The sequence below is a fragment of the Sesamum indicum genome, linkage group LG6 (genome assembly GCF_026168435.1).
Source record: "Sesamum indicum cultivar Baizhima isolate 11 linkage group LG6, ASM2616843v1, whole genome shotgun sequence".
Taxonomy (NCBI): Eukaryota; Viridiplantae; Streptophyta; class Magnoliopsida; order Lamiales; family Pedaliaceae; genus Sesamum; species Sesamum indicum.
In genome coordinates this window covers 5,935,460-5,963,260 of record NC_142662.1, presented here as the reverse complement: position 1 = coordinate 5,963,260, position 27,801 = coordinate 5,935,460, and the positions used below count along the sequence as shown (strand labels likewise).

The 27,801-nt window shown below is 37.2% G+C and overlaps 4 protein-coding genes across 5 annotated transcripts; 1 reads left to right on the top strand and 3 right to left on the bottom strand.

Annotated features, from left to right (window-relative positions):
* Nucleotides 1-3,502: 3,502 nt before the first annotated feature.
* Nucleotides 3,503-10,698, bottom strand: LOC105165084 (nezukol synthase KSL3-like). The gene is given in 19 exon segments (XM_088881047.1): nucleotides 3,503-3,943; nucleotides 4,047-4,292; nucleotides 4,417-4,558; nucleotides 4,666-4,881; nucleotides 6,026-6,124; nucleotides 6,227-6,326; nucleotides 6,329-6,335; nucleotides 6,437-6,651; nucleotides 6,747-6,799; nucleotides 6,801-6,827; nucleotides 6,901-7,021; nucleotides 7,110-7,303; nucleotides 7,407-7,507; nucleotides 7,509-7,585; nucleotides 7,697-7,996; nucleotides 8,083-8,141; nucleotides 8,357-8,457; nucleotides 10,427-10,542; nucleotides 10,611-10,698. Coding segments are annotated over 19 exon segments (2,577 nt in total). The 3' UTR covers nucleotides 3,503-3,628.
* Nucleotides 10,699-14,196: 3,498 nt separating this feature from the next.
* On the top strand, nucleotides 14,197-19,688 carry LOC105164878 (syn-copalyl diphosphate synthase TPS3, chloroplastic). Of its 2 annotated transcripts, XM_011083688.3 has the most exons (15): nucleotides 14,197-14,382; nucleotides 14,603-14,686; nucleotides 16,011-16,081; nucleotides 16,169-16,481; nucleotides 16,596-16,782; nucleotides 16,931-17,151; nucleotides 17,244-17,364; nucleotides 17,563-17,675; nucleotides 17,787-18,013; nucleotides 18,084-18,196; nucleotides 18,281-18,379; nucleotides 18,458-18,688; nucleotides 18,795-18,915; nucleotides 19,008-19,199; nucleotides 19,328-19,688. In XM_011083688.3, the coding sequence occupies exons 1-15, from the start codon at nucleotides 14,280-14,282 to the stop codon at nucleotides 19,559-19,561; spliced, it is 2,430 nt and encodes an 809-aa protein (XP_011081990.1). In that variant the 5' UTR covers nucleotides 14,197-14,279; the 3' UTR covers nucleotides 19,562-19,688. The 2 variants fall into 2 exon arrangements, with proteins under 2 accessions (XP_011081990.1, XP_011081992.1); XM_011083690.3 differs by lacking the exon at nucleotides 19,008-19,199 and having other exon boundaries at nucleotides 18,795-18,955; nucleotides 19,328-19,461.
* Nucleotides 19,689-19,749: 61 nt separating this feature from the next.
* On the bottom strand, nucleotides 19,750-22,766 carry LOC105164879 (uncharacterized). The gene is made up of 6 exons (XM_011083691.3): nucleotides 22,385-22,766; nucleotides 22,252-22,308; nucleotides 21,522-21,675; nucleotides 20,786-20,883; nucleotides 20,623-20,688; nucleotides 19,750-20,043 (listed from the first exon to the last, which is right to left on the bottom strand). The coding sequence occupies exons 1-6, from the start codon at nucleotides 22,511-22,513 to the stop codon at nucleotides 20,005-20,007; spliced, it is 543 nt and encodes a 180-aa protein (XP_011081993.1). The 5' UTR covers nucleotides 22,514-22,766; the 3' UTR covers nucleotides 19,750-20,004.
* Nucleotides 22,767-22,901: 135 nt separating this feature from the next.
* Nucleotides 22,902-27,193, bottom strand: LOC105164880 (thiamine-repressible mitochondrial transport protein THI74). Its single transcript, XM_011083692.3, has 8 exons — nucleotides 26,832-27,193; nucleotides 25,874-26,266; nucleotides 25,113-25,327; nucleotides 24,489-24,559; nucleotides 24,304-24,405; nucleotides 23,765-23,882; nucleotides 23,338-23,473; nucleotides 22,902-23,216 (listed from the first exon to the last, which is right to left on the bottom strand). Exons 1-8 carry the CDS (start codon nucleotides 26,910-26,912, stop codon nucleotides 23,157-23,159), a joined length of 1,176 nt encoding a protein of 391 aa, XP_011081994.1. The 5' UTR covers nucleotides 26,913-27,193; the 3' UTR covers nucleotides 22,902-23,156.
* Between the last annotated feature and the right edge of the window lie 608 nt (nucleotides 27,194-27,801).

Below are 27,801 nucleotides of genomic sequence, written 5' to 3'. Positions count from 1 at the left end.
TAACAAACTAACAAAATATTGTTACAGAAAAGGACAAAAATGGTTAAAACGAATCTATCCCGTAAATAATAAAACTGTAACAGAATTCCCGGAGACCTCATAACATGCAACCTCGAGATGAGTAGAAGGTGCTGCAACCTCAAAACTAGCGACCTGATGTTAGACCTCATTGTGACTAGTTGGTGAGGTAGCGATCTCTGGGCAATGTGGTCAAGAGGTCGAACTCTCAACAGCCCCCCCCCCCCCTACAAGTTGGACGTGGTTCGATCGAGACAAACCCAACTTGGAGAGTAAAGTTCCAAAGGAAGATGAGGTAGCACCTTGGTGAACAGATCGGCCAGTTGCAGCGAACTCTGCACGAAGGAGGAAGCGATGAAACCTTCTTTATAGGTATGGAGTCGCCTTGTTATGACAAAAAAGATCGATGGGTAGAGAGGTAGAGACACCAAGATCAGTTGGGATGTATGTAAGCCAACTCAGTTCGTAGATAGTAGCAGCAAGACTGTGATACTTGACCTCAGCAGTCGACTAGGACACTGTAGGTTGCTTTTTAGTCTTCCAAGATACCAAAGCTGGTCTAAGAAATATACAAAAACCTGTAAGCGAACGCTTGGAATCCAGGCAAATCACCCAATCTGTGTCGCAGTAAGCCGTCAGTACTAAGGAGTTCTGTTAGGGAAGGAATAGCCCCTTAGAGGGACAACCTTTGAGATAGCGAACCACGTGTAGAGCTGCACACCAGTGGGAGTCGCAAGGATTCATGAGAAATTGACTAAGTTGTTGAACAGAATGAGAGATGTCTGGACGAGTGAACCTAAGATATAACAAGCGACCCACAAGACGATGATATGAGTCTGGGTTAGGGAGCGGATCATCTGAGGTAGAGTAAAGCCTTAAACCTTGTGGAAGAGGTGTAGGGGCTGATTTTGACTGACATAGACCTGCATCTCGAATGATATCCATAATATATTTGGTTTGCGAAACATAGAGACCATCATTGCATCAAGCAATTTCCAGCCCGAGTAAATAGCGAGCATCACCAATGTCTTTGATCGTGAATAAGGTGTGGAGGTAATTCTTCACCTCCTGAATGGCTGACAGCGAAGGACCAGTAATCAATATGTCATCGACGTAAACTAACAGCACAATCGGTCCTAAGGGAATGTCTTTGACAAAGAGGTAGTGATCATGCACCGATTGACGAAACCCATAGGCAGTGAATTCCACGTTCCATTGTCGAGAGGCCTATTTCAGTCCGTACAGCGATCTCTTCAGTTTACAAACGAGATGAGGTTCCACCTCATATCCCTCAGGCTACTGGAGAAAAGTTGTCCACATTGTCAATGCCTTCAACTTGGGTGAAACCTTTAGCCACCAAGCGAGCCTTATATCACTCTACTGTACCATCAACTCGCATTTTGGTATTAAAGACCCATTTACACCCAATCGCTAGTTTTCCCTCGGGTAAAGTGCTCAAATGCCAAGTACTGCTTTTCTCCAAGGTATCCAATTCAGATCGCATCGCATCCCTCCACTCTTGATGTTCAACTGCCTCTGAGAATGATTTAGGCTCCTATAGAACAGACAACAAGGCCACAAAAGACATGTATGCAGGGTTGGCGGAAAGGGAGGATGAAGAGGATCTGGCATTGCAAATGAAGTCATTGAGCCAGGGAGGTCGTTGTATGTCACGAGTAGATCTACTAGTAGGGAGTACTGCAGGTGTAGCGGGTGATGCATGAGTGGGGGAACGGTTGAATGGAGTGGATGAGGTGGAAGGAGTTGCATCCATATCTGGCCTAAATCTCAAGTCACAACTCTCGCGACGACGACACATTCATAAAGCCCTCCACAATATCTTTAAAAATTGAATTCCAAATCCAAGACGTGACCATAAGATCCACGCCTCCACTACTCAAAATTCGCAGATCCCATCATGGGCCTGGGAAAAGTCCCATCAATGAATCCTAGTTTCATTTTTGTTCTAGGTGCAACATATATTGCCCGACTCCAGGGCAAAAAATTCGTACTGTCTAACGACGAGGAAGACAAAACCAAACTAGAGTATTATGAAGGATGCAAACATAGAGCGTCATTCTCATGTTGAATCATTTTCGGCGTTGTATTTAAATCTGCCATGGTGTGGTAGCAGCGAGTTTAGATGTCGTATTCAGAGTCCTTCACAAGGAATGGTCTGATACCATGTTGAAATGTGTGTGGTTTAAGTGTGAAGGAAGCAAAAAGACAGCTATTGTAGAGCAAATCCACTCTAATTTTGTATACGTTGCCAAATCAAAAATTTATGGAGCAATAACAAACTAACAAAATATTATTACAGAAAAGGACAAAAATGATTAAAACAAATCTATCCCGTATCTAATAAAACTGTAACAGAATTCCCCGTGACCTCATGACATGCGACCTGGAGATGAGTGGAAGGTGTTGCGACCTCAAGACTAGCGACCTAATGTTGGACCTCATTGTGACTGGTTGGTGAGGTAGCGACCTCATGAGAAGCGATCTCTAGGCGATGTGGTCGAGAGGTCGAACTCTCAACAAGTTCCCCTCAAGGTTATTCCAGATAAGTGTGGAGCATCAATATCCTCTTCCACCGCGCATTATGTGTGCTTAAAATAAGCAGATTCGGTTAGTATGGCAAGATCAGTCATTACTATGTATGTCACGTTCCATACACCGAGTATTGCAGTTACGTGTAATAACGTTAGATGGTACATGTGAACAAAGTAAGTCCACGAGATCGCAGGCTACAACGAGGTCGCTTCACCATCCTCGGTCCTGAGGTCACCAATGACCTCCGTTCTTGTTTTGCCTTTTCTGTACAATTTTGTTTGTCCTTTTCTGTACTATTATGGTGTTTGTCATGAGTTTTAGTTATTCTTAAATTTGGTTAGTTAGTAGTTTGTTAGCTAGATTCCTTGTTTTATTTATATACTAGCTTCTCATTGTATCTTTCTCTTGACCATGAATGAATACTAGCTTTCTCCATATTGATTTGAGAATGGCATTACCATATTTCTTTTTCAATTTGTGAACTTTGCAGTATGTATGCGTATCAATAGTTGTCCAATTATCGCATGGTATTGTAATATACGGACCTTCAATTTTCTTGTTTTCCATGATGTAATTTGAATGTAATGGGATGTCGATATCATGATTAGATTTTAACCCATGTTAATTAAAGATGCAACACGACTTAATTTGAGAATTAAAATTAAATTAAAATCAATTAATCTGTGATTCGAGCTTGGGCATACTAGCCTCAACTTGAATAATACTAAGACGTATATATATGATCAATTATTAATTATTGTATAATTATGGCCCAGTCTGCCCAATATATTACAATATAACTGCTTTTGAAATAATTGATTTTAGTTTCATTATATATTATTCTGATACGTCACGCTGGGTGTGAAACATTATCTATCGATATTATTGCGGATACCGCTGCTTTGAATTATGAAATTTATAGTGCATCAGTTTCCCTTTTATTTCTGTGTTTTGAATAAATTGTAAGGGCCCTTAATGCTTGATGGTGCATGATGTGCTTTATTCCCTAAAATACAGAGAAACGTGAATCCAGTAGAAATATTGTTCTGATCTCGGATCATCTTGACTGAGGAGGAAGCACCAGGGGTTCCCAGATCACTGCATTCATATCCTTAGTGATTTCCTGCGGGGACGTGAATTCATCGCCTCCATCGTGCGAGTACAAAAAATAAGCAATCTTGCATGTCTTCCAGAAGAGTTTTTTACATTTTCGTGGGACAACGCTTCCTTCTCTTTGATAAACCATCCGCAGCACTTTTCTCTTATTATCTTCTATCATTTGCTTTACCTTTAAAATGGCCTCCTCCTCTGAGATGGCTCCTTCAATTGTTTGCACACTCACACTGTTCAGTACCCTTTCGGCGTATTCCCTCTGCCAAACATCGCCGATCTGTTAATGACATTGTGTCTTTCTGTCTCATTTAGTTATGTTTAATAGTTAAGCTCATAAGTATGATGACGAAAATATTAAGTACCTTGAAAGTCCTGAGATCGTTGAGAAGTCGGCAAACCAGTGAAGCGTTCTTGCACAAATTAGTGAGCTCTGCACATGTGAACACGTCTGCAGGTAATTTCATCCCTAGGAAATGGATCGATGTTAGAACACAAAGTTTGCAACCAACAGTTTTCCACGCAATAGACAAGTGCTCATCCAGGTTTGGCATTTTGCTGTCGCTCCAAGGTTCCTTTGTTCTTGCAGAGTTTGTTAGTAGTTCTACCCACTGGTTAAGACAAGAGAAAAGAATCATGACATTAAATACTCACAAGTTTTACCCATAAACTTGAAAAATGGAATAACACGAACCATTGGTATCAAGAACTTATATATATGTACATAGCTAGTACCATGCTAACTAAATCGTGTTTTACACAACGGCCTTGCGTGGCATAAGCCTCTGCTGCAACTTCATTTACTGTTTTGTATAGTGCAGTGAATAGAATTTCAGCTTCTTCAGAGAGCTCAGTCTTTGCTGGCTGCATATTCCAGCTATATATATGTAGTCAAGTAATATTGTCTGAGAATTCTTGTACTGTTCATCCCTTCAGATAATTTTATTATCAATCGTAAACTGAAAGAAGAAACGGAAAACGTACTTGCGTACTAACTCGATAATACGGAGGGCTTCTTCTCTAGATCCATAAAGATCGAAATAATCATCCAAGCAAGTTAGTAGAACAATAACTTGAGCATAGGACATACGAGCAGTAGATAATTCACGATCGACAATAACCGCAGCTGACAGAAAATAACAAACTTGTAATGCTTTCCTTCCTTGATTTAAGCGGTCCAACCTACATTCAGCGCACCACCTGTTCTATTTTGGCAGATAAATATGTTAGTTTCCTACTGTAATAAAAGTTTGGCAAAATTGCAAAATTAGTCCTGTAAGTATAGGGGCTGGCAAAATTAGTCCTGCAACTACTGAACTGACAATTTTAGTCTTATATGTTTTCATTTAGTGGCAATTTTGGTACTTCGGTCAAAATTACCAAAAATTAGCCGGACAAATTGGGGCTTAGGGTTCCAATTGCCAACTGGTCTCAACTTAAACACGTGGCATCTTACGTGGCTGCTGACTGGTAGTTCTAGTCGGAAGGACCAAAATTGCTACTAAATTAAAACATATAGGACTAAAATTGCCACTAAATTAAAACATAAAGGAGAAGTCAACCGATGATGAGGCTACAACGTGGATGTACCGTTGACAAAAACTGATCGGGAGGGATGTGTGCGCCATGGGGAGCAAACACAAGGGTGTTGGGTCCGCCAGCGAGATGATCGCTAGTGACGGAGATATGACGGAAAAATCAATGGTGGATGCAGAAAAAAAGTGGCGAAAATAAAAACGAAGAGAACCGACCGAATAGTTGATAAAAATGGATGGGCTTGGGTGCAATCAACTCGCCGAAGGATGGGGGTTGATTGGTGGTGGTCTCGAACAGTGGGTAGGTCGAACGGCGGTGAATCGAGAAGAGAAAGAAAATAAATCTAGATTTTAGGATAAGACTATAATCAACAATTGGGGGCATGTCTGAACTCCGATTGAAACACATGCTATAGGGTTGGAATCAACGTAGGATGGCGAGTTTAGTGGTGGTACGCGTGGCCAGAGATGCGCCGGAAAAAAAATTCCGGCGATCGGGCTTGGTGGTGGTAGTGGTGGTGATGGGTGGTGGTTAACTTTTTTTTGTCATGTCAGCATCCACGTAGGATGCTACCTGTGTAGTAAAGTCCATTTGTCGCCGAAATCCTAATCCCCAATTTGATTTGTTAATTTTCGATCACTTTTGGCCGGAAGAATCAAAATTGCTACAAATTTTAAACATAAAGGACTAAAATTGCCAGTCTCATAGCTACGGGATCAATTTTGCCAACCCCCAAACATACTGGACTAGTTTTGCAATTTTGCCTATAAGTTTCATTTGCTTATGACCTATCATGATGATGGAATACCTCTGAATTTGCTGAAGTTCTTTTTGGTATTGATCCTGGGAAATACTGAAATCTTGCACAGAGAATTGGATAAAATCTTCATTATGAATTGTGCGGCGCCTAAACACAGAAAGCCACATGGAGTAGAGATCGATTCAATCAGCGATGTATAATTGACGCTAACGCTTTCTAGATATTGCAGTCATAAATTGGTATGTTTACATATATGCTGCTTTCAGAATTTGAACATTTTGAACGTCATATAGTTCAATGCTTCGTCTGTTTCCAACTCCGTCTAACGTACCATGAAAATTCTTAAGTCATATCCCACCTTATAATTTCCAGAGGAAAAGTTATGCAAGTTAGTCAGAAGAGCAGACACAATCATAAATCTTACCTATTCCGGTATGCTAATTAATTCTTATCCGTCACCTGTTTATGCAATCCCTTGTCCAGAATACTTCCGCTTAGCAGCTGCTGCTTCAGAAAAGCACTAGTCCAAGCATGAATTTTCTCAAGAATGGCTTCTTCTTTGTATATCCTCATCTGTGAGGCTCTGTAGAGCTCAAGAACTGTGGTTACACCACTGTATTGTCTGCCAACCGTATTGAAGAAATGTTCTCTGTCAATAAATTCTGCAAATTCATCTAAATCATGACGAAAAAGAAAAAATTATTTACTTGATTTCTCAAAGTATATCCATAATTCTGTAATGTCTCAAATAATTCAATGGATGAAAAACTTGAAGAAAAATTGTATCCTTTTGTTCGTAGAAGTCTAAATGCCATGGCCCGAGATCTCTTCTTCTTTCCCCTGCCAACACCTGTTAGTCAGAAACAGGTTGTATGAGCAAGCAGCGCATTATAATTGTAGAACATACACAGTTTCAAACTCACCTGTACATTTCATCAAGAATACAGTCAATCTCATGTCTAAAATACCGACTTACTCCCAACCTTTCCAGGGTGTCAACCATGCAGAGATGAGTGTATATAGCCATAGGATACATAGTAGGGACTAACAAAGAACAATCTATGTAAACTTTATGATTGAAGGTGCATGTAATCAAAATAGCAGAGCCAGGTATAAGATTTCCATGAAGTACCCCATCTGTCAAAAACTTTGAGAACCGAGATCGAATATTGAAAGCATTTATCATCATGACACTGAATCAAAGCAGCTGCAGTAGTAGCCGGTGAGTTAAACAATGATCCGTTACTTGTTTGACGTGTCAATATCTCCTTCCAATTGCATGAATTTCCAAGTCCTTCAGCAACATATTCCAGGTTTTGGTTTCTTCTGATAAGATCATTTCAGCAAACACTTGGATTAAAACTAAGTTACGTTTTCTTAGCACAGAAGAAGATTATGTGGAAGAGCAAAAAGCTACAAATTAACGAACCTAATTTCTGAATCTCGAACGTGAAGTAATGAATCAACTAAAGTTGAGCTTAAGGGCAGAGTTAAATCTAGTTCCTTAGCATAGTTAATCATAGCAGGAAAGAATAACACTGAATCCAACGGGAGAAAACTGATCTTTCCTACTGGCAACCCAACCATTAGACCTGAGGAAGTCCAATCCTGGAAACAATATGACAAACAGGTGATTTAATGTAGTAATCCGGAAAAAAATCTGTAAAGAAAATTTCACTATGTTTTTCTTGCAAGAGAGTGAAAAAGCAAACCGTTTACCCCTTTGGACCAGTTGCTGGCCTTCATTCCACTTGCGGAGAGCAAGCACGCACGCCAATGTGGACGAAAGGGAGTCCTTCACCAGCAATGAATGCCCGGGATACTGCAAACCCCATGACCCGTCCGGATTCTGATTTTTCATTATCCAATCCAAGCACTGCGGAAAACAGGGCTGCTTACTGCCGGAATATCCCCTGGCCGGCACCATCGCCACCCACGCCGTGTCGTATGCCGATGGTGATATCTCCACCTTCCCATGGTTTAACCTCTCTCTAATTTTTTCATGAAGTTTCCATCGTTCTGCAACTTACAATCCAAATGAGGAGCAGGTTCTTGCTCTGAGTCTGAGAGTACAAACGCGGAGAAAGGTTGGCAGGGAGGCTTACCGCTGAAACATTGAGGTTGCGTTTGGCAACGATGACTGATCTGCCCAAGAATCCATGTCCTGGAAAAATTTAGCAACCAATTGATGCAGAATCCGGGAAGGCAGATTTTGAAATGTAGTCCAAAAACATTGACACCCAAACAACAAAAATATTGAAATTTAGTCCGAAAATATTGATTTTTTTACTAAATTTTTCATATACATACATATATATATATAGACGTAATCTTGAAATAGAATATGTTGAAAGAGACAAACACTCATGCAGACCGTACCAGAGGTTTTTTCGCAGCTCTGGATACTGTGGCTTGACAGAGGAATAACCCTGAGTGTATATCCTCCTGACATATTGCTCTTGCGGATCAAACACTGGAGTCTAAGAAAGGAGTGGGAGCGTGAAGCAGTATATATGGATATTGCTGAAAATTTAGCAAATTTCATTCTTGGATACATATGCCCTCTTCGTTACTATCAAGTATGAAGATTCATAGTTAAAATTTTTCAAGGAACAGATGTGTCAATTCGGACAATTTCGTAATGGCATCAGCATCATCAGGCACCTGCTCAAATTTAGTTTGGCACGGCTACTTTTGAATATTAATTGGGTGGCGGGCGACGGGCGCGAAGTGTGGGGGGCGGCGGCAAGGGGAAACCCGGGAGGATGAGGCGATTTTTTAAATTCTATAAAAAAAAAAGTAAAAATGACAATTTTTCTAAATTTTAAAAATAATAAAAATTTATTAAAATACTTTTAATGATCATTTTAATTTAATAATTATTTATGTTAAATAATGTAATGCTTTTATGTTTAATTAATATATTTTACGAATAAATATAATTTATTTAGATATATTTAAATTAAATAATAATTTAAATTTAGTTAATAATATATAATTATATAATTGATTGGTATTTATATTTAAATCAATTTGAAATTTAAGATATGAATTTTAGTATATATAATTTATTTTTGTATGGTGATTTTTCAATAAAATTTTAACCTTTAAAAATTTTATATACTTTTTAGATATTTTGATATTTAATTAAAATACTTTTTAAATTAATCAATAATACATGATTTATTAAAATATATCAACATGCCAAAGGGGAGGGGGGGCAAAATGAACATTTGCACATATAACGTAATCCTAAAAAATTGAAGCTCACTTGCGCAACAAGCGAGGGTCAAACATTCTTCATTAGTTCTAACTGGACTTTTTTGCGGTATTTTAAACAACACAAGGGTTTTTTTGCCTATAAAATTAATATAGGATATTTCACCAAAATACAAGGGGTGTTAATACAATTTACCCTAATATTTAATTATGACAGTTAATAAATAATAGTAGTAAATTGATATTGATGACGGCCACACAACGATTGTATGGTTGTGATTTTTGCGGGGGTGTCTAAAACTCATTGCATATATTTTTATGATGACTCATAGTTATTGTAAATAATTTTTTCATTATGGACAAACTAATTTTATTCAATAATAATTATCCACCATAGTTTTAGTCATGATCGTTAAGATTGTACCCAATAGTAATTTTTTTCAATGTAAGCCATACTTATAAAGTTTTTTAGGTCGTAGGTGTTTATAATGCAAAAATTAATTTATTTTTTATGGTGTATGGAACCTAGCGGTAGCGGGTAGTAGTTAATAATTAACTAACCGAAGGCACCATGGGAAACAGCTCAATCGGGTTTCCCCCAAAATTGCATAATTGTTGCAATAAGCATTTTGTTAACTACATTAATCTTGCCGGTGGCTAGATATAGGCTTAAATGAATTTTTTGTCTAGTAATTTAGGTCATTTAGTATTTTTATTTTTAAACTTTTTATGCTAGTATTTCGATTTTATATTTTTTTAATTTTCATAATTTTATTCTCTTTTTTTGTTGGAGTTCACCTTCTCATTGAAAAATACATTTGCCTCTTATGTGACATTTTAAAATTGTTTTGCTCCTATCGATCCACGTCTGCCAGTTTTTTTTGTCCTATTATATTTTAATGCAGTATTCTAATCCTATATCATTTTAATTTTTGTAATTTTAATTATTTTTTAATTAGAGTTCGCCCTTCTTACCAGTAAAAATGTACGAAAAGACTGAAATTGCAAAACTAAAAATGTATAAGACACGGGTTTGTACTCAGGTCACCACAAAACTTGCAGTACTCCAGTCCGTGTCGTCCTTCCAGTACAACATGCCATCGTTCTTCCATGCATGAATCTTCTCTATGAGCAAATCCAAATTTTATATCATCTTCTTTGTATTGTAGTAATCGGGAAGGGGGGGAGGGTGTGGTCACACAGTAACAGGTCACTAGCACATTGGGACACCTGAATGTAGCATCTATCAGACATATTATTTTCGGCCTTGATGTCAACCAATTGGGCATTCGCCGACAATTGGGATTCATCACAGCCATTGTACAAGGGTTGATCAACTGCACGTACTACATAAAAAAATCAGGCCGATAATCTTGACACACATAGCCAAATGAACTTGGGTTGGCCTTAGTACCTTCTATAGGAAAAGAACTACAGGCACCCACGGGTTTAGGTTCGGGATGCACCGAGAAAAAGTGCGGCCCAGCAGCATCATAAACCATCCTCTGGTTCCTATCCCATGCACCTAATCAATGTTTTCCTAGCTCTATAATCTCTTCGTTTACAAAATTGTTTGCTGAATTTACATAAACAGATAAGGGTCGGACTGACGATGCCATGGTATGCCAGCCAAGCCCGCATTGAAACCAGATTCTACCTACAACATTTACGCTGGTGCTGACGACGTGTGGATTGGAAAGACTTTGTACAGGTCAACTTTACAAGATCTTTCTTTTCTTTTGTTTTCTTGTCATAAAAAAGAATTGGGTGATGTTGACTCTGTTAAAAGTTCTGCTTGTACTTATCAAGTTTTGCTCGTACTTATCCTTTTGTTCTCAGTATTTGTTTTTTATTAGTATTGCAGTATTTAATTTTTGTTGAGTCTGTTGCCAACTAGAGTTCAAAGTGAGTTAGTTTTCTTCTTTAGCTAGAACTCTATTCTTTATATATAGTATCACATCTCTGTAACTTTAGAACGAGAGAGTTTAGATGAATAAAGTACTAGAGTTTTTTGATGAATAAAGCCTAGTTTTTCCTGCTCTAATTTATTGTCATGAATATATTTTGTTCCCCACACTTCAAATTTTAACATGGTATCAGAGCGGGTTTCTCAAAAAAAAAAAAAAAGAAGAGAGAAAAAGACAGCTTTTTGAAACCCTAGAATGCTGTCGCTGATATACTTGCTCGCTGCCTTTAAAACTCTAGCATACCTCCGCTGGCATACTTGCTCGCTGCTTTGAAACCCTAGAGCGCCGCTGCATGAAACTGCGTTCTGATGATCTCCTTCTTCCTTCTCTGAAATTCGTCTATGAGCCTTTGTGGCTTTGAATATTGGTAGAGCCTTTGTGGTTTTATGAGCCTTTATGGCTTTGAATATTGGTAGGGCCTTTATGGTTCTATGAGCCTTTGTGGCTTTGAGTGATTTGTGCAACCGTGAAGTGGTTGTGGCCTTTGGTCTTAGTAGGCCTTAGGTTTTTAGGCTCCTGAGCCTTCATTCTATTCCATATCTCCGTTCCGCTACCCATTCCCTTCTGATGCGATAACAATGCTGCCATCCTGATACAACCTACTGCTGACTTCGGACGATTCCTTTGCAAGCTGGGCCTCGCTTGCTCTGCTCCATCTTGGGGGGGGGGAGGCTGTTAAAAGTTCTGCTCATACTTATCCTTTTGTCCTCAGTATTTGTTTTTTATTAGTATTCCAGTATTTAATTTTTGTTGAGTCTGTTGCCGACTAGAGTTCAAAGTAAGTTAATTTTCTTCTTTAACTAGAACTCTATTCTTTACATATAGTATCACATCTCTGTAACTTTAGAACGAGAGAGTTTAGATGAATAAAGTACTAGAGTTTTTGGATGAATAAAGCCTAGTTTTTCCTTCTCTAATTTATTGTCATGAATATACTTTGTTCCCCACACTTCAAATTTTAACAGACTCCAAACATTGCATTAGAATCTACATACAGCTAGGTTGCGTATAGGGGTATTTGATTATCAACTAATGAAATCTTCATATCGACAGAAAAAATCAAAATGATAATCATCTAATTGTAAACAACATGTTCTTGCCAATTGTGCCAACAAACTTTAGCCACTTCACCTCATTAGAATATATGATTCAGCGTAAAATTACAACATACCTATCTATATGGAAAGAGATCTATCTATGAATCGATCTAGACTATCCTCTATCCGGATAGATATGTCCCTTATGAGCGACTACGCCAATCTTTATATGTTTTGGCCACGTTCATTTCCGTTCCGAAGAAGAAGGTTTGGATCTTTTATCTTATGTCGTGAGGGATGTGACCTATGTTAGGTACATAAGATACCATAGCTTTGGCGTTCTATGATTCACCTCCGAATAATAAGTAGGTAGTTCTATTCCTTTTATTTTTCTCTTCATAGTAAACTGATGGGGGAATGCGGAGCTGTAAATAAAACTAGCCCAAACCATTAGCTGGGCCCTGCACTGGACGACTTACTCACTTAGGCCCCACCAAGCCTCTAAACCTACTGACCCGACCTACTAAAGGTTTAACCCGCTTTGCTGCCTGCTTAAATCTCTCCCTCTTACATTCTCTCAAAACCTAACCCTATCTCCCCTTTCTCCACTGTCTGTTTCTCTCTTCCTCTTTTCAAGTGACCCTTTGGGTCTCCCCCTCCTCCTCGTATTCCTCTGTGACTTCTCCTTCTCCAACAATGGCTGTTACACGCCATTTAATGTCCAGCCTCTTTTTATGGTTGGTATGAAATAGTTCATAGTATTCGAATTAGTGCTTCCCATATCTTCTTCCCCCTTTCTCTAAAAAGCTTTACCTAGTCCTTCATGCTCTAAAGCTTGAAGTCACAAGGTTAACTAATAGCTTTGGTGGTTCTGTGAAAGCCTTAGTGGCTGTGACCTTGGTAGTTTTGTCAACAGCCTTAGTGGTGTAGCCTTAGTGGCTCTGCGAGTTAAGCAACCATGTTGGGTTGTGTCCTTTGGCCTTGGTGGCTTAAGGATCTTGGCTATCTGAGCCTAAGATCTGGTTACAGTGTTATGTTTTTCGTCTTACTCATTCTGCAATTCTTTGGGTTATTTACTATATTGTTATTTCTATTCATTAGATTCATTGTAATATGTTATAGGGGTTTGTTTAACCCAAAAGGCCTGTAATTAATTATTTAATCTTCTATATATTTGTTCAAGCTGGTGACTGATCCATATCTTACAAGAGCAACAAGTCGAGTTACTATATAAAGAAGAGTTGTAAACTATAGGATTTCATGTTTGAGTAGGAATATTTCGGTTTTTCTCGTTCCTTCTCTTCGATAAGAATAGGCTATCAACGTACCAATAAAAATCTACTTCAAGCGAATATTTTATTTACAGAAGCAAAATATTACAAAAGAGAATGAAACAAGTAAGTTTACCTGAAATTCAAGTTGATCAAATTCTAAAATTTTGTAGACAAAGAGAAATATTGCAATGAAAACATAAGGAGACATGGGAGATACTTAAAATTAACATAACAAAACTACATAATAATAAATCTCATTATAATATTTTAAGTAATAGAAAACTTTTAGGGAGATGATTAATTGAGTTAGCTTAAGTTAATTAAGGAAAATTGTTGATAGAAAAAGGAAATATTAAGAAAGATTAGTTGTTATATTCAATGATGTTAATTATTGGAGAAAAATGAATGAGATAGTTAGACAAACTTTCAGCTGATCTTTTCTTCTTTTGTCTATAAAGACAGTGTAGTACATAAACTGTTACACCAACTATTAATTTTTTTGCTAGGATATACTTTTAAGTACAAAATCTAGTCACTTTGAGTGTAAATATCTTTCTTTAAGGTACAAAATATGTCCTAATTTTAAAATTTGCATAATTAAATGGAATGACTAAAAGTGTAAATTCTCCTATTCTATGGGACGAAAAATGTAATTTTTCGCTACTTCGTTAGCTACATTAAGCTTGCGACTAGCTAGAATCTTACATATATATTGTGAACCATATTGATAGTCCATGTGTAGGAAATCTGTCTTTGCATCTTCTCTAAAGCTGTATTTCCAGGTGCATCTACAGGTCTGGAGAGAATGTCTACTCTGCCAACCCCACAGCTCAGTTTCCCTCATGTATTCCGCTGCAAATCAGTGTCCTCTAGAAGACGCCGATTTCTAGCCTGTGAACTCTGCAACCGTATGTTGATAATTATTAGTGTTAATATTATTTAGTTTCATCGTATAATTCGTTCGAAATCTGCAACCGTGTGCCGATTTCCACATTGATGTTCGAATGTCCAGGAAATTACATGAATCACCAAGGAAGCCTGTTAATAAGCATTTTTAGCACATTCATTTCTGTTAATTCTTTCTTCCTTTTGTGTACTGTGTGTATGTGTGGGCGCCCTCGCGCTCAGGGACGTGGTCATGGAGGAATGGGAGTAAAGATGTACATACTTTTCTTGTCCGGGGGAAAGATTTATCAAATGAAGCCGGACGAGGTACTAAAACTTAAGCATTATCGATTAATCAAACAGCTTAATTGCATTTACCATTCTGTACAAGGACAGTAAATATAAGGGTGACAAATAGTAACTCGGAATTGATTGTTTTTTTGGCAATTGCAAGACTTTGGCCATCAAATTTTTAAAAGTGACTGATAGAGCTTTTTAAATTGAAAAAAAAAATTGACTGGGCATGTCCCAAAAACACCCTGCCACATAAGCACTGACATGAAAAAAAATAATAAAATTACTTTTGAATTTATATTATGTATATAATTATAAATTATTAAAATAAAGTTAGTATATAATATAAATTTCAAAAAAAAAATTAACCCCTCCACCCAGCAGGGGGTGATGCTGCCCCAGCAGATGGGGGTAAACGACATAGCCCCTCAGCACAGCTGGGCGATAGCAACGTTGCCAACTATGCTCGAGGAACGGGGACGGGGAGGGCGGCATCAAAGAAAGGGGCGAGGGTGGCGAGAGCTAGGGGCTAGTTTTTTGTTTAAATTTACATTATATAAAAAAATAAATTTTATTTTTTATAATTTATTTACTAATTATATTTTGATATAATTTTATGTATTTCTATTTTTTTATTGTATCGATAATATATTTAAATTATTTTTTTAAAACTGATCTATTGAGTTATATATCTTATTCTAATTCATAATATATTTAAAAGTGTGTAAACTTATTTATTATATGTACGCAGAAATATCGATCATGCCAGTAAAAAAAGCTAGTATAAAATTTTCAAAGTTTGCTTGTGTGGTTGAGGAGAGATTAAAGTCAGTAAAAAAAATCCCTCATAAAAAAGTGTTTTTCCCATTTTTTTCATGTCATTACTTATGTGGTAGGGAGTTTTTTCATTTAAACGCTTATATGGTAGGAAAAAGAAAAGAAAATATCTTAGTTCACTCAAATATAGTTTTTTGGTCTTGTAATAAGGTTAAAAATGCACAAGTATCAAAATTACAAGACCAAAAATATATTTAAGCCTATCTTAATTGGCAGTTGGTTTTTTATACAATTCCATATCAGCAAAAGGCCCCCCAAAAGAACTCCTAATTTTTGCCCACGTAATCAATTTCCAGCTACTTTTAAAAATTTGATGGCCAAAGTCCTGTAACTGCCAAAAAAATATTTAATTCTAGAGTATTATTTGTCACTCCTATATTTAGGATCCCTATTTTACAACCATTCTAATATACGGGACAATAAATATGATTAAACCTTAATTAAACTCTACAGAAAATTGTCGTGTAGAGTGAAGTAATGAAGTAATGAAGTAATGAAGTTGCCTTTGTAATGGTTGCAGGTGATTACATGAAGTTATTGCCTCAACCATGTGTGCAAAATGATGCATTAGAACCGGAAGCCCTTGATGAGGTTCTCAACAACTTTCATGCGTGTGTCTATACATATAATTTTAGGTAAGACATATTGAACTAGTAAATATATACTCTTAATCTCCAGGATTTGCCTGTTTTGGAGAATAGCAAGATAGAAGAGTCCATCGACTACGTTAAACAGATGTTGGGTTCAATGGATGATGGACGAATAAGTGTGTCAGCCTATGATACGGCATGGATTGCCCTTATTCGAGACCTTCAAGGGCGTGATATTCCTCAATTTCCTTCCAGTCTTGACTGGATTTCAAATAACCAACTCTCTGATGGATCATGGGGGGATGAACAATTTTTCTTGGCATATGACCGGCTACTTAATACGCTAGCGTGTGTAGTTGCATTGACAACATGGAAAATTCATGCTGATATGATCCAAAAAGGTATATATCTTTCAGAACATTGAAAATTGGGTAAACATTTGCACTTCTCTTCAATTCGATAAATTCGACCTGCTGACATAAAAATGTGCTCTTCATATTTATATACGTATACAGGACTATCGTTTATTAAGGAGAATGTATGTAAGCTTGAAGAAAGCAATGCTGAGCACATGACTTGTGGATTTGAAGTTGTGTTTCCTGCCCTTCTGCAGAGAGCTAGAGATTTGGGCATCCTTGGTATCCCATATGATGCTCCAGTCATACGACAGATCTGTGTTGTAAGAGATCGAAAGATGGAAAGGTTAGCACTTGTTGATGTTGACTGTAATATGATTCCATGTATGTATATGTATACTTCAATTTGTTTCTTTCTTAGTAAAAAGGAAGACATTTTCAAGTTCCCCTAATTGGGAATAAACTTTGATGCCATGCTCCTGTTTGATCGATAGGGCGCCTATAGAACTGATGCACAACGTACCGACATGTCTACTATACAACTTGGAAGGACTGGAAAACCTGGAGTTGGAGTGGCCAAAATTACTGAAGCTGCAGACACCAAAAGGGACATTTTTGACTTCCCCAGCGGCTACTTCCTTTGCAGTCATGGAGACTAAGGATGAAAATTGCATCACATTTATCAACTATGTTGTGAATAAGTTCAACGGAGGAGGTAAAAAACATCGACCATCTTATCGTCCATATGTAAGTAAGCCTTGGTAGTCAGACTTTTCCCTTTCTGACTAAGGTAGTACTATATTTCAGCACCAACGGTATATCCTGTGGACATTTTTGCACGGCTTTGGGCAGTGGATCGGCTGCAACGCCTTGGAATTTCCCGTTTCTTTGCACCAGAAATCAAGAACTGTTTGGATCACGTTTATAGGTATGTATAGTACCCGGCAATCAAATTAGTCATCAGAATAATTATGTATACATCCCTAAACAACGACCATTTTATATAAAATATGTACTTATATTATTTGAAGAATTATGTAAACATATATCTCTGTTGATGATGTACCCATGGAAAATATTTCTGATTAATTGAGAATCAGTTCCTGATGATGCTGTTGAATTGCAGATTCTGGACAGAGAAAGGCTCGTTTAGTGCAAGAGAGTCTGAATTTTGCGACATTGACTGTACATCCATGGGTTTCAGACTTCTAAGATTGCATGGATATAATATTAGCCCAAGTGCGTACTACTTATAACATTTCTGCAAGTTTTTATTTACGACAGTTGAGTCTCCTGGAAAATTAAACATAGAACTGTTGAATTACACATGTACATATGTTGTAATGACAGATGCGTTAAGCAACTTCAAGAAGGATGATGAGTTCACATGCTATGTTGGTCAAGGATTTGAATCTCCATCTCCAATCATTAATCTCTATAGGGCGTCTCAGGTCCTATTTCCAGGGGAAACTATTCTTGAACAAGCCAGGCAGTTTTCTTACAATTTTCTACGAGAAAGGCTGCGAAAAAATCAGCTTCTAGATAAATGGTTAATATCCAAACACCTTCCTGATGAGGTAATTAATTAACTACTAATTACTGGTAAAGAAAAAAAATGCTGTTAGCTCAATAATTTATTTACAACAGATAAAGTGTGGGGTAGAGATGCCCTGGTATGCAACCCTACCCCGCGTGGAGACCCGCTTTTATGTTCAGAATTACGGCGTTGATGACATATGGATCGGCAAATCATTGTACAGGTATAAATTAATGTATGATAATGTAGCCACTGTTGATGTAGTCGTGCTCATGTCCATATAAACTTTACCTCAACTCAATCACAGGATGCCGGAAATTAATAATGAGGCCTATCTGGAGCTGGCAAAGTTAGATTACAACAAATGTCAGGCACAACACCAGATGGAATGGAACCGTATGGAACAGTACGTAATAATGTGTACTTCCTTTGATCATGATAGTTTATGTTGATTAACGATGCATTTTTTATTGCGATTGCGCAGATGGTATGAAGATTCCGGTCTTGAAGAATTTGGGATAAGCAAGAAGGAACTTCTGCTGTACTATTTCTTGGCCAGTGCGAGCATATTTGAACCAGAGAGGTCAGGAGAAAGATCTGCCTGGGTTAAGTCCCAGACTGTTTGCACCCTTCTTTCATCCTGTTATTTCAGTAAAGAAGAAGCTGAATCCTCAGAGCAAAGCATTGAATTCGGAAATGGACAACCGAGAAACTGGTAAATATCACGCTCTTTCAACTGTAGCCTACAATAATATAGGTCCAGGACTTATTCTTTCCTCCATGTTTATAACTAAGTCCTTAATCATATTGTTTTATTCCAGGGGACACGGTTGTAAGTATGTAAAAGGACTCATTACAATCTTGTTTGAAACACTAAGGGACCTCAAGAGCCATGCACAAGAACGCACTGGCAGAGACATCAGTAACCTATTACTTGATGCTGTGAGCTAACCCGAAACACACACACACGCAGAGCACACAGGTGAAGTTTGCTATAGTTGAAAATAGTCTTGATGTGAAATAATTTTTTACAGTGGGGTGTATGGTTAAACAAGCAACGCCGAGGAGATGATGAAATCCAAGCAGCAGAGCTGCTAGTTTCGACAATAAACATTTGTTCTGGGTACATTGTCTCTGAGGAGACATTGTTCAAAAACGAATACAACACTCTATCTGACCTCACCAACAAGATCTGTTGCCGACTTCGACAGCTCGAAAAGGAAAACGTGGGACAAATTGAATTTCTTCTCTTATTAAAAAAAAAATGATTCTTTTGTATGAATGTGTTCTTTGTAGCTCCTAAGATCGTGCACTTGCCTTACCATGTTCGTACTTTGGGTAAATTCATATACAGGTGAGCGGCATGGAATGGAACAAAGAGAGGAATTGTTTCAGTAAGTACGTGGAAATTGAGAAGGACATGCAGTTGCTGGTGAAGTTAGTCCTGCAGGAATCCTCCAATGGCATAAGTAAAGATATAAAGCAAACATTTCTAATGGTTGCCAAAACCTTTTACTATAGGGCCTATTTTGCTACTGAACAAATTGACAAGCATGTCTCCAAAGTACTCTTCCACCCAGTTTTGTAATTCTTCCCACAACTTTTGCATATCCATTAGTTGTCAGTGAATGAAATCTACTGCAACATGGAGAACTGTCTATGGTTTCTATGGCAAAGCAGGTCTTTGTCGGCTATATATTTATGTGCTTAGCTCAGATCATCTTCACAGTAACATTTTCATGCTATCCCAATGTCGGTAAATCATACATAATCATGTTAAAAAGATATACAGACGCTTGAACTCAATTATAACAGATATTCTGGCCAAAAATTTACTAGCACCTGTTGTTTTGCCAGTGAGATTCAGGAGAAATACATCATTTTGAAGAATAACAATAAGGCTAAAGTTCATCAAAGAAGAACAGTATATATGATTGCCACCAACAATACCAGCAGTGGCACTGATCTTGCTCCGGGAAGTCCCTATCTATCACTATAACCATCAGAATTCAATTTTGTCTGGAGGAGAAGTTAGTAAAGTGGAATACCTCCACCAGAATACTCCACCTCCTGTATATGGAAAAAGCCACATAACAGTCGAGTCAATAGAGCTATAAAAGTGTAACCTTTAGTGGATGCAGTTATTTTCTCTTCATATAGTTTGTAAACGCACTAAAAGCTAATAGAAATGATCAGTCTTTGCGTGGTGAAAATAAATTCAACAGTAAACAATATAAGAAAGTTGCTTAATTTTGCAGAAACACATGCAACACCAGGAAATTTCGTAAGGATTTCTCCCTCAAATTCTTATTTTTCAGCTTAGCAGCAAGATATCAGACAATATATATATGTTTTGCAAATATTTGGATAACAAATTCAGTTTTCATGGGTAATTCTCCAAGATTTCATCTCTTCGGAGCTTCCACAATAAACAAGTTCAAGATTTTTTCCCCTCCACTTTCCGCTGTTGTTTTCTGTGAGCATATGATTTATAGTATAGGAAATATTTTATCGGTTAAATACAGCCCCATGCAGCCAGGCTTCTTATGGACATTTATTAACTCAGTTTTTCTACTCCAAGTTTCAACCTCCAGCACACGAACAAAAAGTCAAAATTAGAATCATTAAATAAGAATATGATCATCAAACCTGAGGAGGCGGCAAGGATGAAACCCAATCTGATACATGAGTTGGAAGAAGACCCAATGTGTTAAGCTGCCAACAACAAATAACACTTGTAAGGTTTCTACAAGTTCTTTGTAATACTAAGCAAAGATTTAAAAACAACTTCTAAAAGGATCAGGAAACCAACCTTCCAGATGCCCATTCCTAGGCCTACCAAATTAAGGGCGATAAATACTAATTTAGGCACCAGGAGATCCACTTTATTGTCCTTGTAAGGCTCAAACACTACATATCAATGCAACGGCAATCAGCATACTTAAATTACATGAAATTTAAGAAACAACATGGAAACTTCTAAACATATAACAATCATGATCCCCGTAAGCTGATAATTCATGTATACTAGAATTAATTGAAAAGAATGGCAGCAAGTGAAATCTTTGTTAAGCATTACACAACATCTAAACGAATATGCAGTGGTGAATCAGAGGGGTGTTTAGTGAAATAAAATAGTAACAGCCCACAAGAAAATTGAAGACCTAATATATAACAATAGAGATTAACATAAGTACGGGACAAGCACACTTGCATAAAACAGCATATGAGGAAGAGACCATAAACAATATATATAGGTATAATGAAACAGCTCCGTGGAGTTAACAACTCTAATACTATTTTCGGATTGCACCCTACATGTGGTGCGATTAAGTGCATACATGAAGCACATGATATATACTTCTTAAGCTTTTATATTATAAGTTAGATGTCAAGCGGCAAAAAGAAACTAGAACCTCCTAAAGACAATGAGAGAACAATTAACCATAACTGGAGTTAGCAACTCACTTCATAAAAGTGAAATGGAAATTGACAAAAGAGGGGGCAAAAAGAAGAAGTGAAGAGATTAAATTAAAGTTAATACTCACCTTTGCCAACCCCTCGAAGCGCATTTATTGGCTGCAAAAGAGCTGAAAATGTTATACCAATGCTAAACAGATGAACTGTGCTTCCAGCCATCCACATCATGAAGGCCATCATGAACAGATTCTTAAAAGGTGCTTGTGCGACCTCCCATGCTTTCTGTTTGCACAAATCAACATAAAATGGATATAAAGCAATCAAAGAACTAAATCTCAATCAAGAACTTTAACAGAGGTCCCAAAAGATAAACACAACCTTCTTAACACTCAATGCACTACAACAAAACCACACTATCAACATTCTTAGAGAAAATTGAAGATAAACCCATCACAAGGCTCATTGTAGCAGCTTCTCTATCCAGTTCGAAACCCAACAGATAACAAGAAGAATCAAACTTGCAGAAACACACCCTGGGCAGTACAGGGATTAGGCGTTTCTATGTCCAAAATGACTCTTTTAACAAATATTTAAGGAAAAAGAAATGAGATTCTTCTGCTATCACTACTTTCTTGAGCAGAAGTAGGTTACGAACTATCACCCTTGCATCTCAAAGAAAGTTGTCACCACTTTCAATAAGATTGTACACGGAAGAATCTACTGAGTTACGTTAAATTCACGAAACATAACCACGTCTAGACAAACATTCGACTTCTCATCAATTGAGAACACATGTCGGAGAAAAAATTAAACCAAATCAAGCCTATGAAACAAGCCACAACACGGCGTAATATTAACCTGGGCTTTCCAATTGGCTTCAGCGTCTTTCTTCTGTTTGCTCACGGCCGAATCATCCTAAGCAAAAGACCAACAATTCCAGTCACAACCAAAATTGTCCAGCCAAGTCCAAACGCCGTTAATCCAAACATACCTGTTCTTGAGATGCTCGAGTGAAACCCGGGGGGTCAAGAATATCGCGCGACGAATGCGACGTAGAATTGTCCGTGAATTCCACGGCCCATCGGCGGCCGGAGCCCATCACCGCTTTGCCTTTGTCCATCAATATCCGTAACGGTTCGAATAAAAATTAATACGATCTCATACACACTCAACTTGTCCGCCGTGTAGTTTCAGCGAGTGGATCTTATTACGCCGGCAGAGGGTCAAAAGATTATCTAATGATGTCTATAGCATATAGTGCCTAATGAATTCGACCCTATTTACAATTAAGATTTCAGAAAAGTGAAACCTTTACCAAAAGGGGTGTTTGGTTCCGGACAAAAATAGAACACTTATGTCTTTTCTTATCCTTCTATTCTTTCCTCATTGACCTTCTTTGGTTAATTATGTTGTCAAGAATAAGTACCTGAATACAAGCGACTGAACAATAATTTCTTGTACAACAAATAAGAAATCTGATGACATTTATGTTAAACGACAAAGGAAAAGAGAATAAGACGATATTACATGTTGGTAACTTTAAACTCTCCAATTCGAGAGTACGAATTTCAAGAATATCTGTACTTGTGTGCTATCACACTCGTGTTTTAAAACAGCATTTCACAAGTTAAAGCTATGAAGAATTATGATACAATGTACGTTTATACAATTCTTGGTACAATCTTTACAGACAGCTGGTTATATGGAAGTGTGTCAAATATTAAAGATACTAGGCCTAAGATCCATATCGTCGTGGTCGTTAATCATCTTCTTTTACAAGAAAACCTGTCTGAGAGATTGGCGATGATAAATCCTGCAAACACCTGAATAGTGCGAAAAGTTAGTGAGGACTGTACTCTAAAATGTGAGAAAATTAATAGCAATAAACCACTCACATGAAAAAGAAAAGATAAGAACGAGAATAAATAGAGCACCAAAGCACACCTGAATGCATCCAAGAATATAGATGGCCGAGTAATGACGACCATGGACGAACATATCAGCTAGCATTGCTAGGGGGATCGTTAACGACATGCCAAGTGTTGCTACCAATGGGGTTGTCCACACTACGGACAGCGCCCTGTAACATTAATCAGCAAAAGTTTGCAATGAGTTTAAGATCGCAAGGGCAAGATCCAGTTCTCAGTATGCATGTATAAGGCATGATCCAGCTAACAATTGCTGTAGTAGCGGTGAGTACGTCCATATGTCAAATAGCAGTGAGCATCTTATTCAATAATATCTGCGGATATAGCATGACAAATTCTACATTTATATTCAGGTAGATAGATAACATCATTGATGCTGTCATTAGGAGAACAGGTATTTTCATATTACCAAGATAAAATCTATGTGCATCAAAAGTTCATACCATAGATAATCCGACAGGACACTTCCTACGAAGCCATTGAGTAGAACAACTTCAGTAATGGATGCTGAACTTGGAAACTTCAAAGCAGGTTCAATTCCAAGGGCATTAAGTGGCCACACTGGAACAACAAAGGCAACACCAGAAATACAATGAACAATGGTTTTAATGAAACAAACAAATTTTCATTTTTACGCAGGACAAGTGAGTAAAGAGAACTAGATGAATGCAATCATGTTGACAAGATTACAGAGCCAATACAGGTAAAGACTCTGAACGCATCAAAAGAAGTGTTTTCATATATCGAATAGAGACAAAGAATAAGAAGTAGAAAATCTGTATCTCCTTGATGGAGCATCAAAACAAGGTTACAAGGTTAGCTCATAACTATGCTTTTATAGTTTATGTAGGCTTCAAAAAAATGTCATTAAGGGTATGGTCTTAGTATAAATATCTCGTGGAAAGGAAAAAGAAGAAATTTCAAAAAATTTATCCAAGAGGTTTGGATAAGGAAGAACATTAGGCAACTTATTGTGTCTTACCTAGCCACCAGAGACCAAATAAAGTAAACAATCCTATATATCCAAAGAACTTCTGTACATCAACCTTCTCTCCTTCTGATCCAGCAGATCTCTTGAGAAGCACTGCAAAGTCCATAAAGTTCATGTTCCATAATCAAGTATCCCTTTGAGACAAATGGTATTCACCAATCATTATATGGCTATACCTGTAAATAAGCCATAAGATACTGCAGAGAGCAGACCAAAAATGTCTCCGGTGATGGAATGCCTTCTTGTCCTATCAACATAAATTGCAGGGGAAAATTCTTTTACCTCCAAGTAACAAAATGAAACCTTGTGTACTAAACTTAAATGACTACAAATGATGCCACCAATGCGTTCGCGATTAGATCTAGTGATTGAAGGAACTGGCTTAACGACTCAAATTCCCATCTTAACTCTTTAGAATGTCAGAATAATTAGAAGAGCACTCCTTCACAGGTGAAAACATATACTAATTCTGTACTCAGAAATGAGTATTTGGAAAAAATTTCCAACTTAATGTCTTTGCCACCACATTTAAAGTCACCAGCGCCATTTGTTCTACATTCCTTGGTGCACACACATCAACAGACATATACACAAACACAAACATGCATTCTAACTTTCAACATATAACATGCAGGAATCTGCTATTATTCCCGGGATATTGTGCCCTCATGAGAACTCAAAATTGCCATGTCCAGGAATATCAGTACTAACTAGGGAAAATAAAATCTAGGTGACGAGCCAGTCCCTGGTGCAGTTGCAAAGGATTGCAGCTATGCACACTACGTATATCATAAACTTACTCAGAAATGCTAAGCACTTCATCTGGGGCCCATGTTTTCCCCACAGTAGTCATTGCAACACCAGCCATACTAATTAAAACAGCTGCAAATTTTGCAACATTTACAGAGTCCTGTCCAATTAGTGCCCCAAAGAAAAGTGTGAAGAGCCCTGAAGTTGAAGTCAAAACAGTTGTGCTTGCAACACTGGTATATGCCAGAGCAGAGTTTGATAAATACTGCAATAAGTTAGGACAATACAGTCAGTTGCAGGCATAACAGAATGAAGAAAAGTTTACTTGCCTGTATCATTGTAAACGCCATATGATGCCAATGCTATATTCATTTGTCTATAGCAGATTCCTTTTCTTTATGCCCACAAATTACAGTCAGCATTTTCATTCAATGTTAAGGTTTTCTTATACTTATGCATCAAGTAGTTATATATCGATATAATGAAATCTTAATAAATTATCAGGTTATCAGTTGGGTATAATGATCAAATTAAGATGACACAATAGTCAATTAAAATATCCGATAGAGGAGTGGCATAAGATCAACATAAATAAGTATTACTTTAAATTGGTAAATTACAAATACATAAGATAAATCCTCTCTTTATAAGTTGATAATGCTTATGAGAACCAAGGCATTTTATAATGCTTAGCCTGTAATGGTGATAATGCTTAGTTGATAATGGCTCTTATATATTTCTATTCCTTTTTTGGTTTAGTGAGACATAATGGTGTAAATAAATCTCTATTACAGAATGTTGAGAAGATTACCTCTGTTATAAACCATATTGGAGCAAGATAAAGGCTACATTTGATTACTTCCCATGAGCTTGGTTCATGTGTCTCTTCGAGGATTTGGAAGTCATCTTCCTGGTTCTGAAACAATAAAGGTTGTCCAACTTCTGTTTCACCTAAACTCATGTCTGTCATAAAGTAGCTCTTCAAAGCTACTTCTGGATCATCCTGTTTCTCACTGACCCTGAGAGGAAAATCTAGCCCAACTAGTGTTGAGATACTTTTCTTGCCATAAATTCTTTCAATCCACTTCCTGTCCAATAAGTTATATATCAGATCTCTACAAAGTGCTATTGGAAGGAAGACCACCATCAGGGAGATCCACAAGTATGTGAGAGCAAAAGGCTGTCTGTATTCTGTAAAAATTTTCTGCAAAACTTCAAGAATGTCAACTTTCCTCACTGACAAAACTTACAAAAGAAATCAGAGTTCCCAAGTATCTGAACTCTATTGCATGAAAAGCATCAATCAAAAGTTTCATAACAAAACTAATCTTTACAAGTGAACATCAAACCAGCCAGAAGAACAAAACAGAATCCTTAAACGGGTTTTCATAACTTCGATCTGTTATTTTTCTGTTTATCAGCTACTATTCTCCTCAACTTCGAGCTCCTTTAATCATTTATTTGATACCAGTCAAGTGGACAATATCATTGAAAATTGCAACCATACACAACTTTTAAAATCAACTTAAAAAGAAAAAACCAAGAATCCCCAATATTTCTGTTCATTCAGTCCCAAACATATCAACCTACCCAAGAACAAGTTTATTTTCCGTGAGCAACACACTAAATATTCAAAACAAATCACCCCGTCATCACCAAAAAAAGAAAAAAAGAGTCCGAAAACAATATCTAAACTCATGCACAATTTAAGAAGAAAAGCCATACATTACACACATATTTGGGGGGGGGGGGGGGAATCAAAGACCGACCTGTGTAACCTCTGCGGCAGCAACCCATATCAACACAAAAGCTCCAATCATCGCCAAACCGGCTTTATACCTCCAACCCATGATCCAAGAAAACGCAAAAAGAACCCAGAAAAGAACAAGTTATGTGATTTTTTGGTGAAAATTCAAGAACGAAAGAGGAAAGAATTTGGGGGGTCTCTATGTTCTTTTCTTGAAGAAAGTTGAACAGAAGAACCAGAAAAAGGAGAAGACAAGTTGAATGCGGAGGCTTCAATACTTGGAAGTGCTTCGAACGTTAACTTAGTTGACACTTGACTAGTCGGTAGTGGCATTTCCAAGAAACGGGATTACGAAAATGACTAAAATTAGGCGTCCAACGTTGAGAGTTTGTTTTCTTGTTAATGCAAAAAGATTTTGAAGTTTTCGAGTTTCTAGTGGATTTTACGAGCGACTCTATCGTCCCGCCGAGTTCAACTAAATCCTTCTTATTTTTTTAATTAATAACTATAAATAAATTGCAATAACTCATTTTAATATATTAAAGTATATTTCAATTTAATGAATCTATTAATATAATTAAAAATAATAAATAAATTACAATAATTTACAGAAGTAAAATAAATATACATCCATTCGACAAAACTCAAATTCATTATCTTGAACTTATACATGGAAACCTTAATCCAAACTGTGAAAAATTCATTTGATGCCCTTACTCACCGGACTGCACCCCATCAGATTTTTTGCAAGATTGTGAGGATATTTTATTATTACATAATAATGTTCAATTTAAAGAGTGTATACATGCAAAATTAATATTTTTTTGGTATTTCATTTGTTATTTTGTACTGGCGATTAAAATTTTGTTTGCACGCCAGAAGTTGTCTTGCTATGCAATCTGCATGTACATATTGCGTGCATGTGTGTAAAGTAGAATTTGCAAGTCATCAATCTATAAGTTCTGAGGATTAACAAGATTCTAATTAGCCAA

Coding starts and splice junctions, on each gene's coding strand:
- LOC105164878 (XM_011083688.3), top strand. CDS start 14,280: ATGTCTACTCTGCCAACCCCACAGCTCAGTTTCCCTCATGTATTCCGC. Junction 17,365..17,562: donor TGTTTGGATCACGTTTATAG/GTATGTATAGTA, acceptor GTTGAATTGCAG/ATTCTGGACAGAGAAAGGCT. Junction 18,197..18,280: donor ATCGGCAAATCATTGTACAG/GTATAAATTAAT, acceptor ACTCAATCACAG/GATGCCGGAAATTAATAATG.
- LOC105164879 (XM_011083691.3), bottom strand. CDS start 22,513: ATGGACAAAGGCAAAGCGGTGATGGGCTCCGGCCGCCGATGGGCCGTG. Junction 20,884..21,521: donor GCTTCGAGGGGTTGGCAAAG/GTGAGTATTAAC, acceptor ATTGATATGTAG/TGTTTGAGCCTTACAAGGAC. Junction 20,689..20,785: donor TAGGAATGGGCATCTGGAAG/GTTGGTTTCCTG, acceptor TGTTGTTGGCAG/CTTAACACATTGGGTCTTCT.
- LOC105164880 (XM_011083692.3), bottom strand. CDS start 26,912: ATGGGTTGGAGGTATAAAGCCGGTTTGGCGATGATTGGAGCTTTTGTG. Junction 25,328..25,873: donor CAATATGGTTTATAACAGAG/GTAATCTTCTCA, acceptor AACTTATTGCAG/TATTTATCAAACTCTGCTCT. Junction 23,474..23,764: donor GTCCTGTCGGATTATCTATG/GTATGAACTTTT, acceptor TTAATGTTACAG/GGCGCTGTCCGTAGTGTGGA.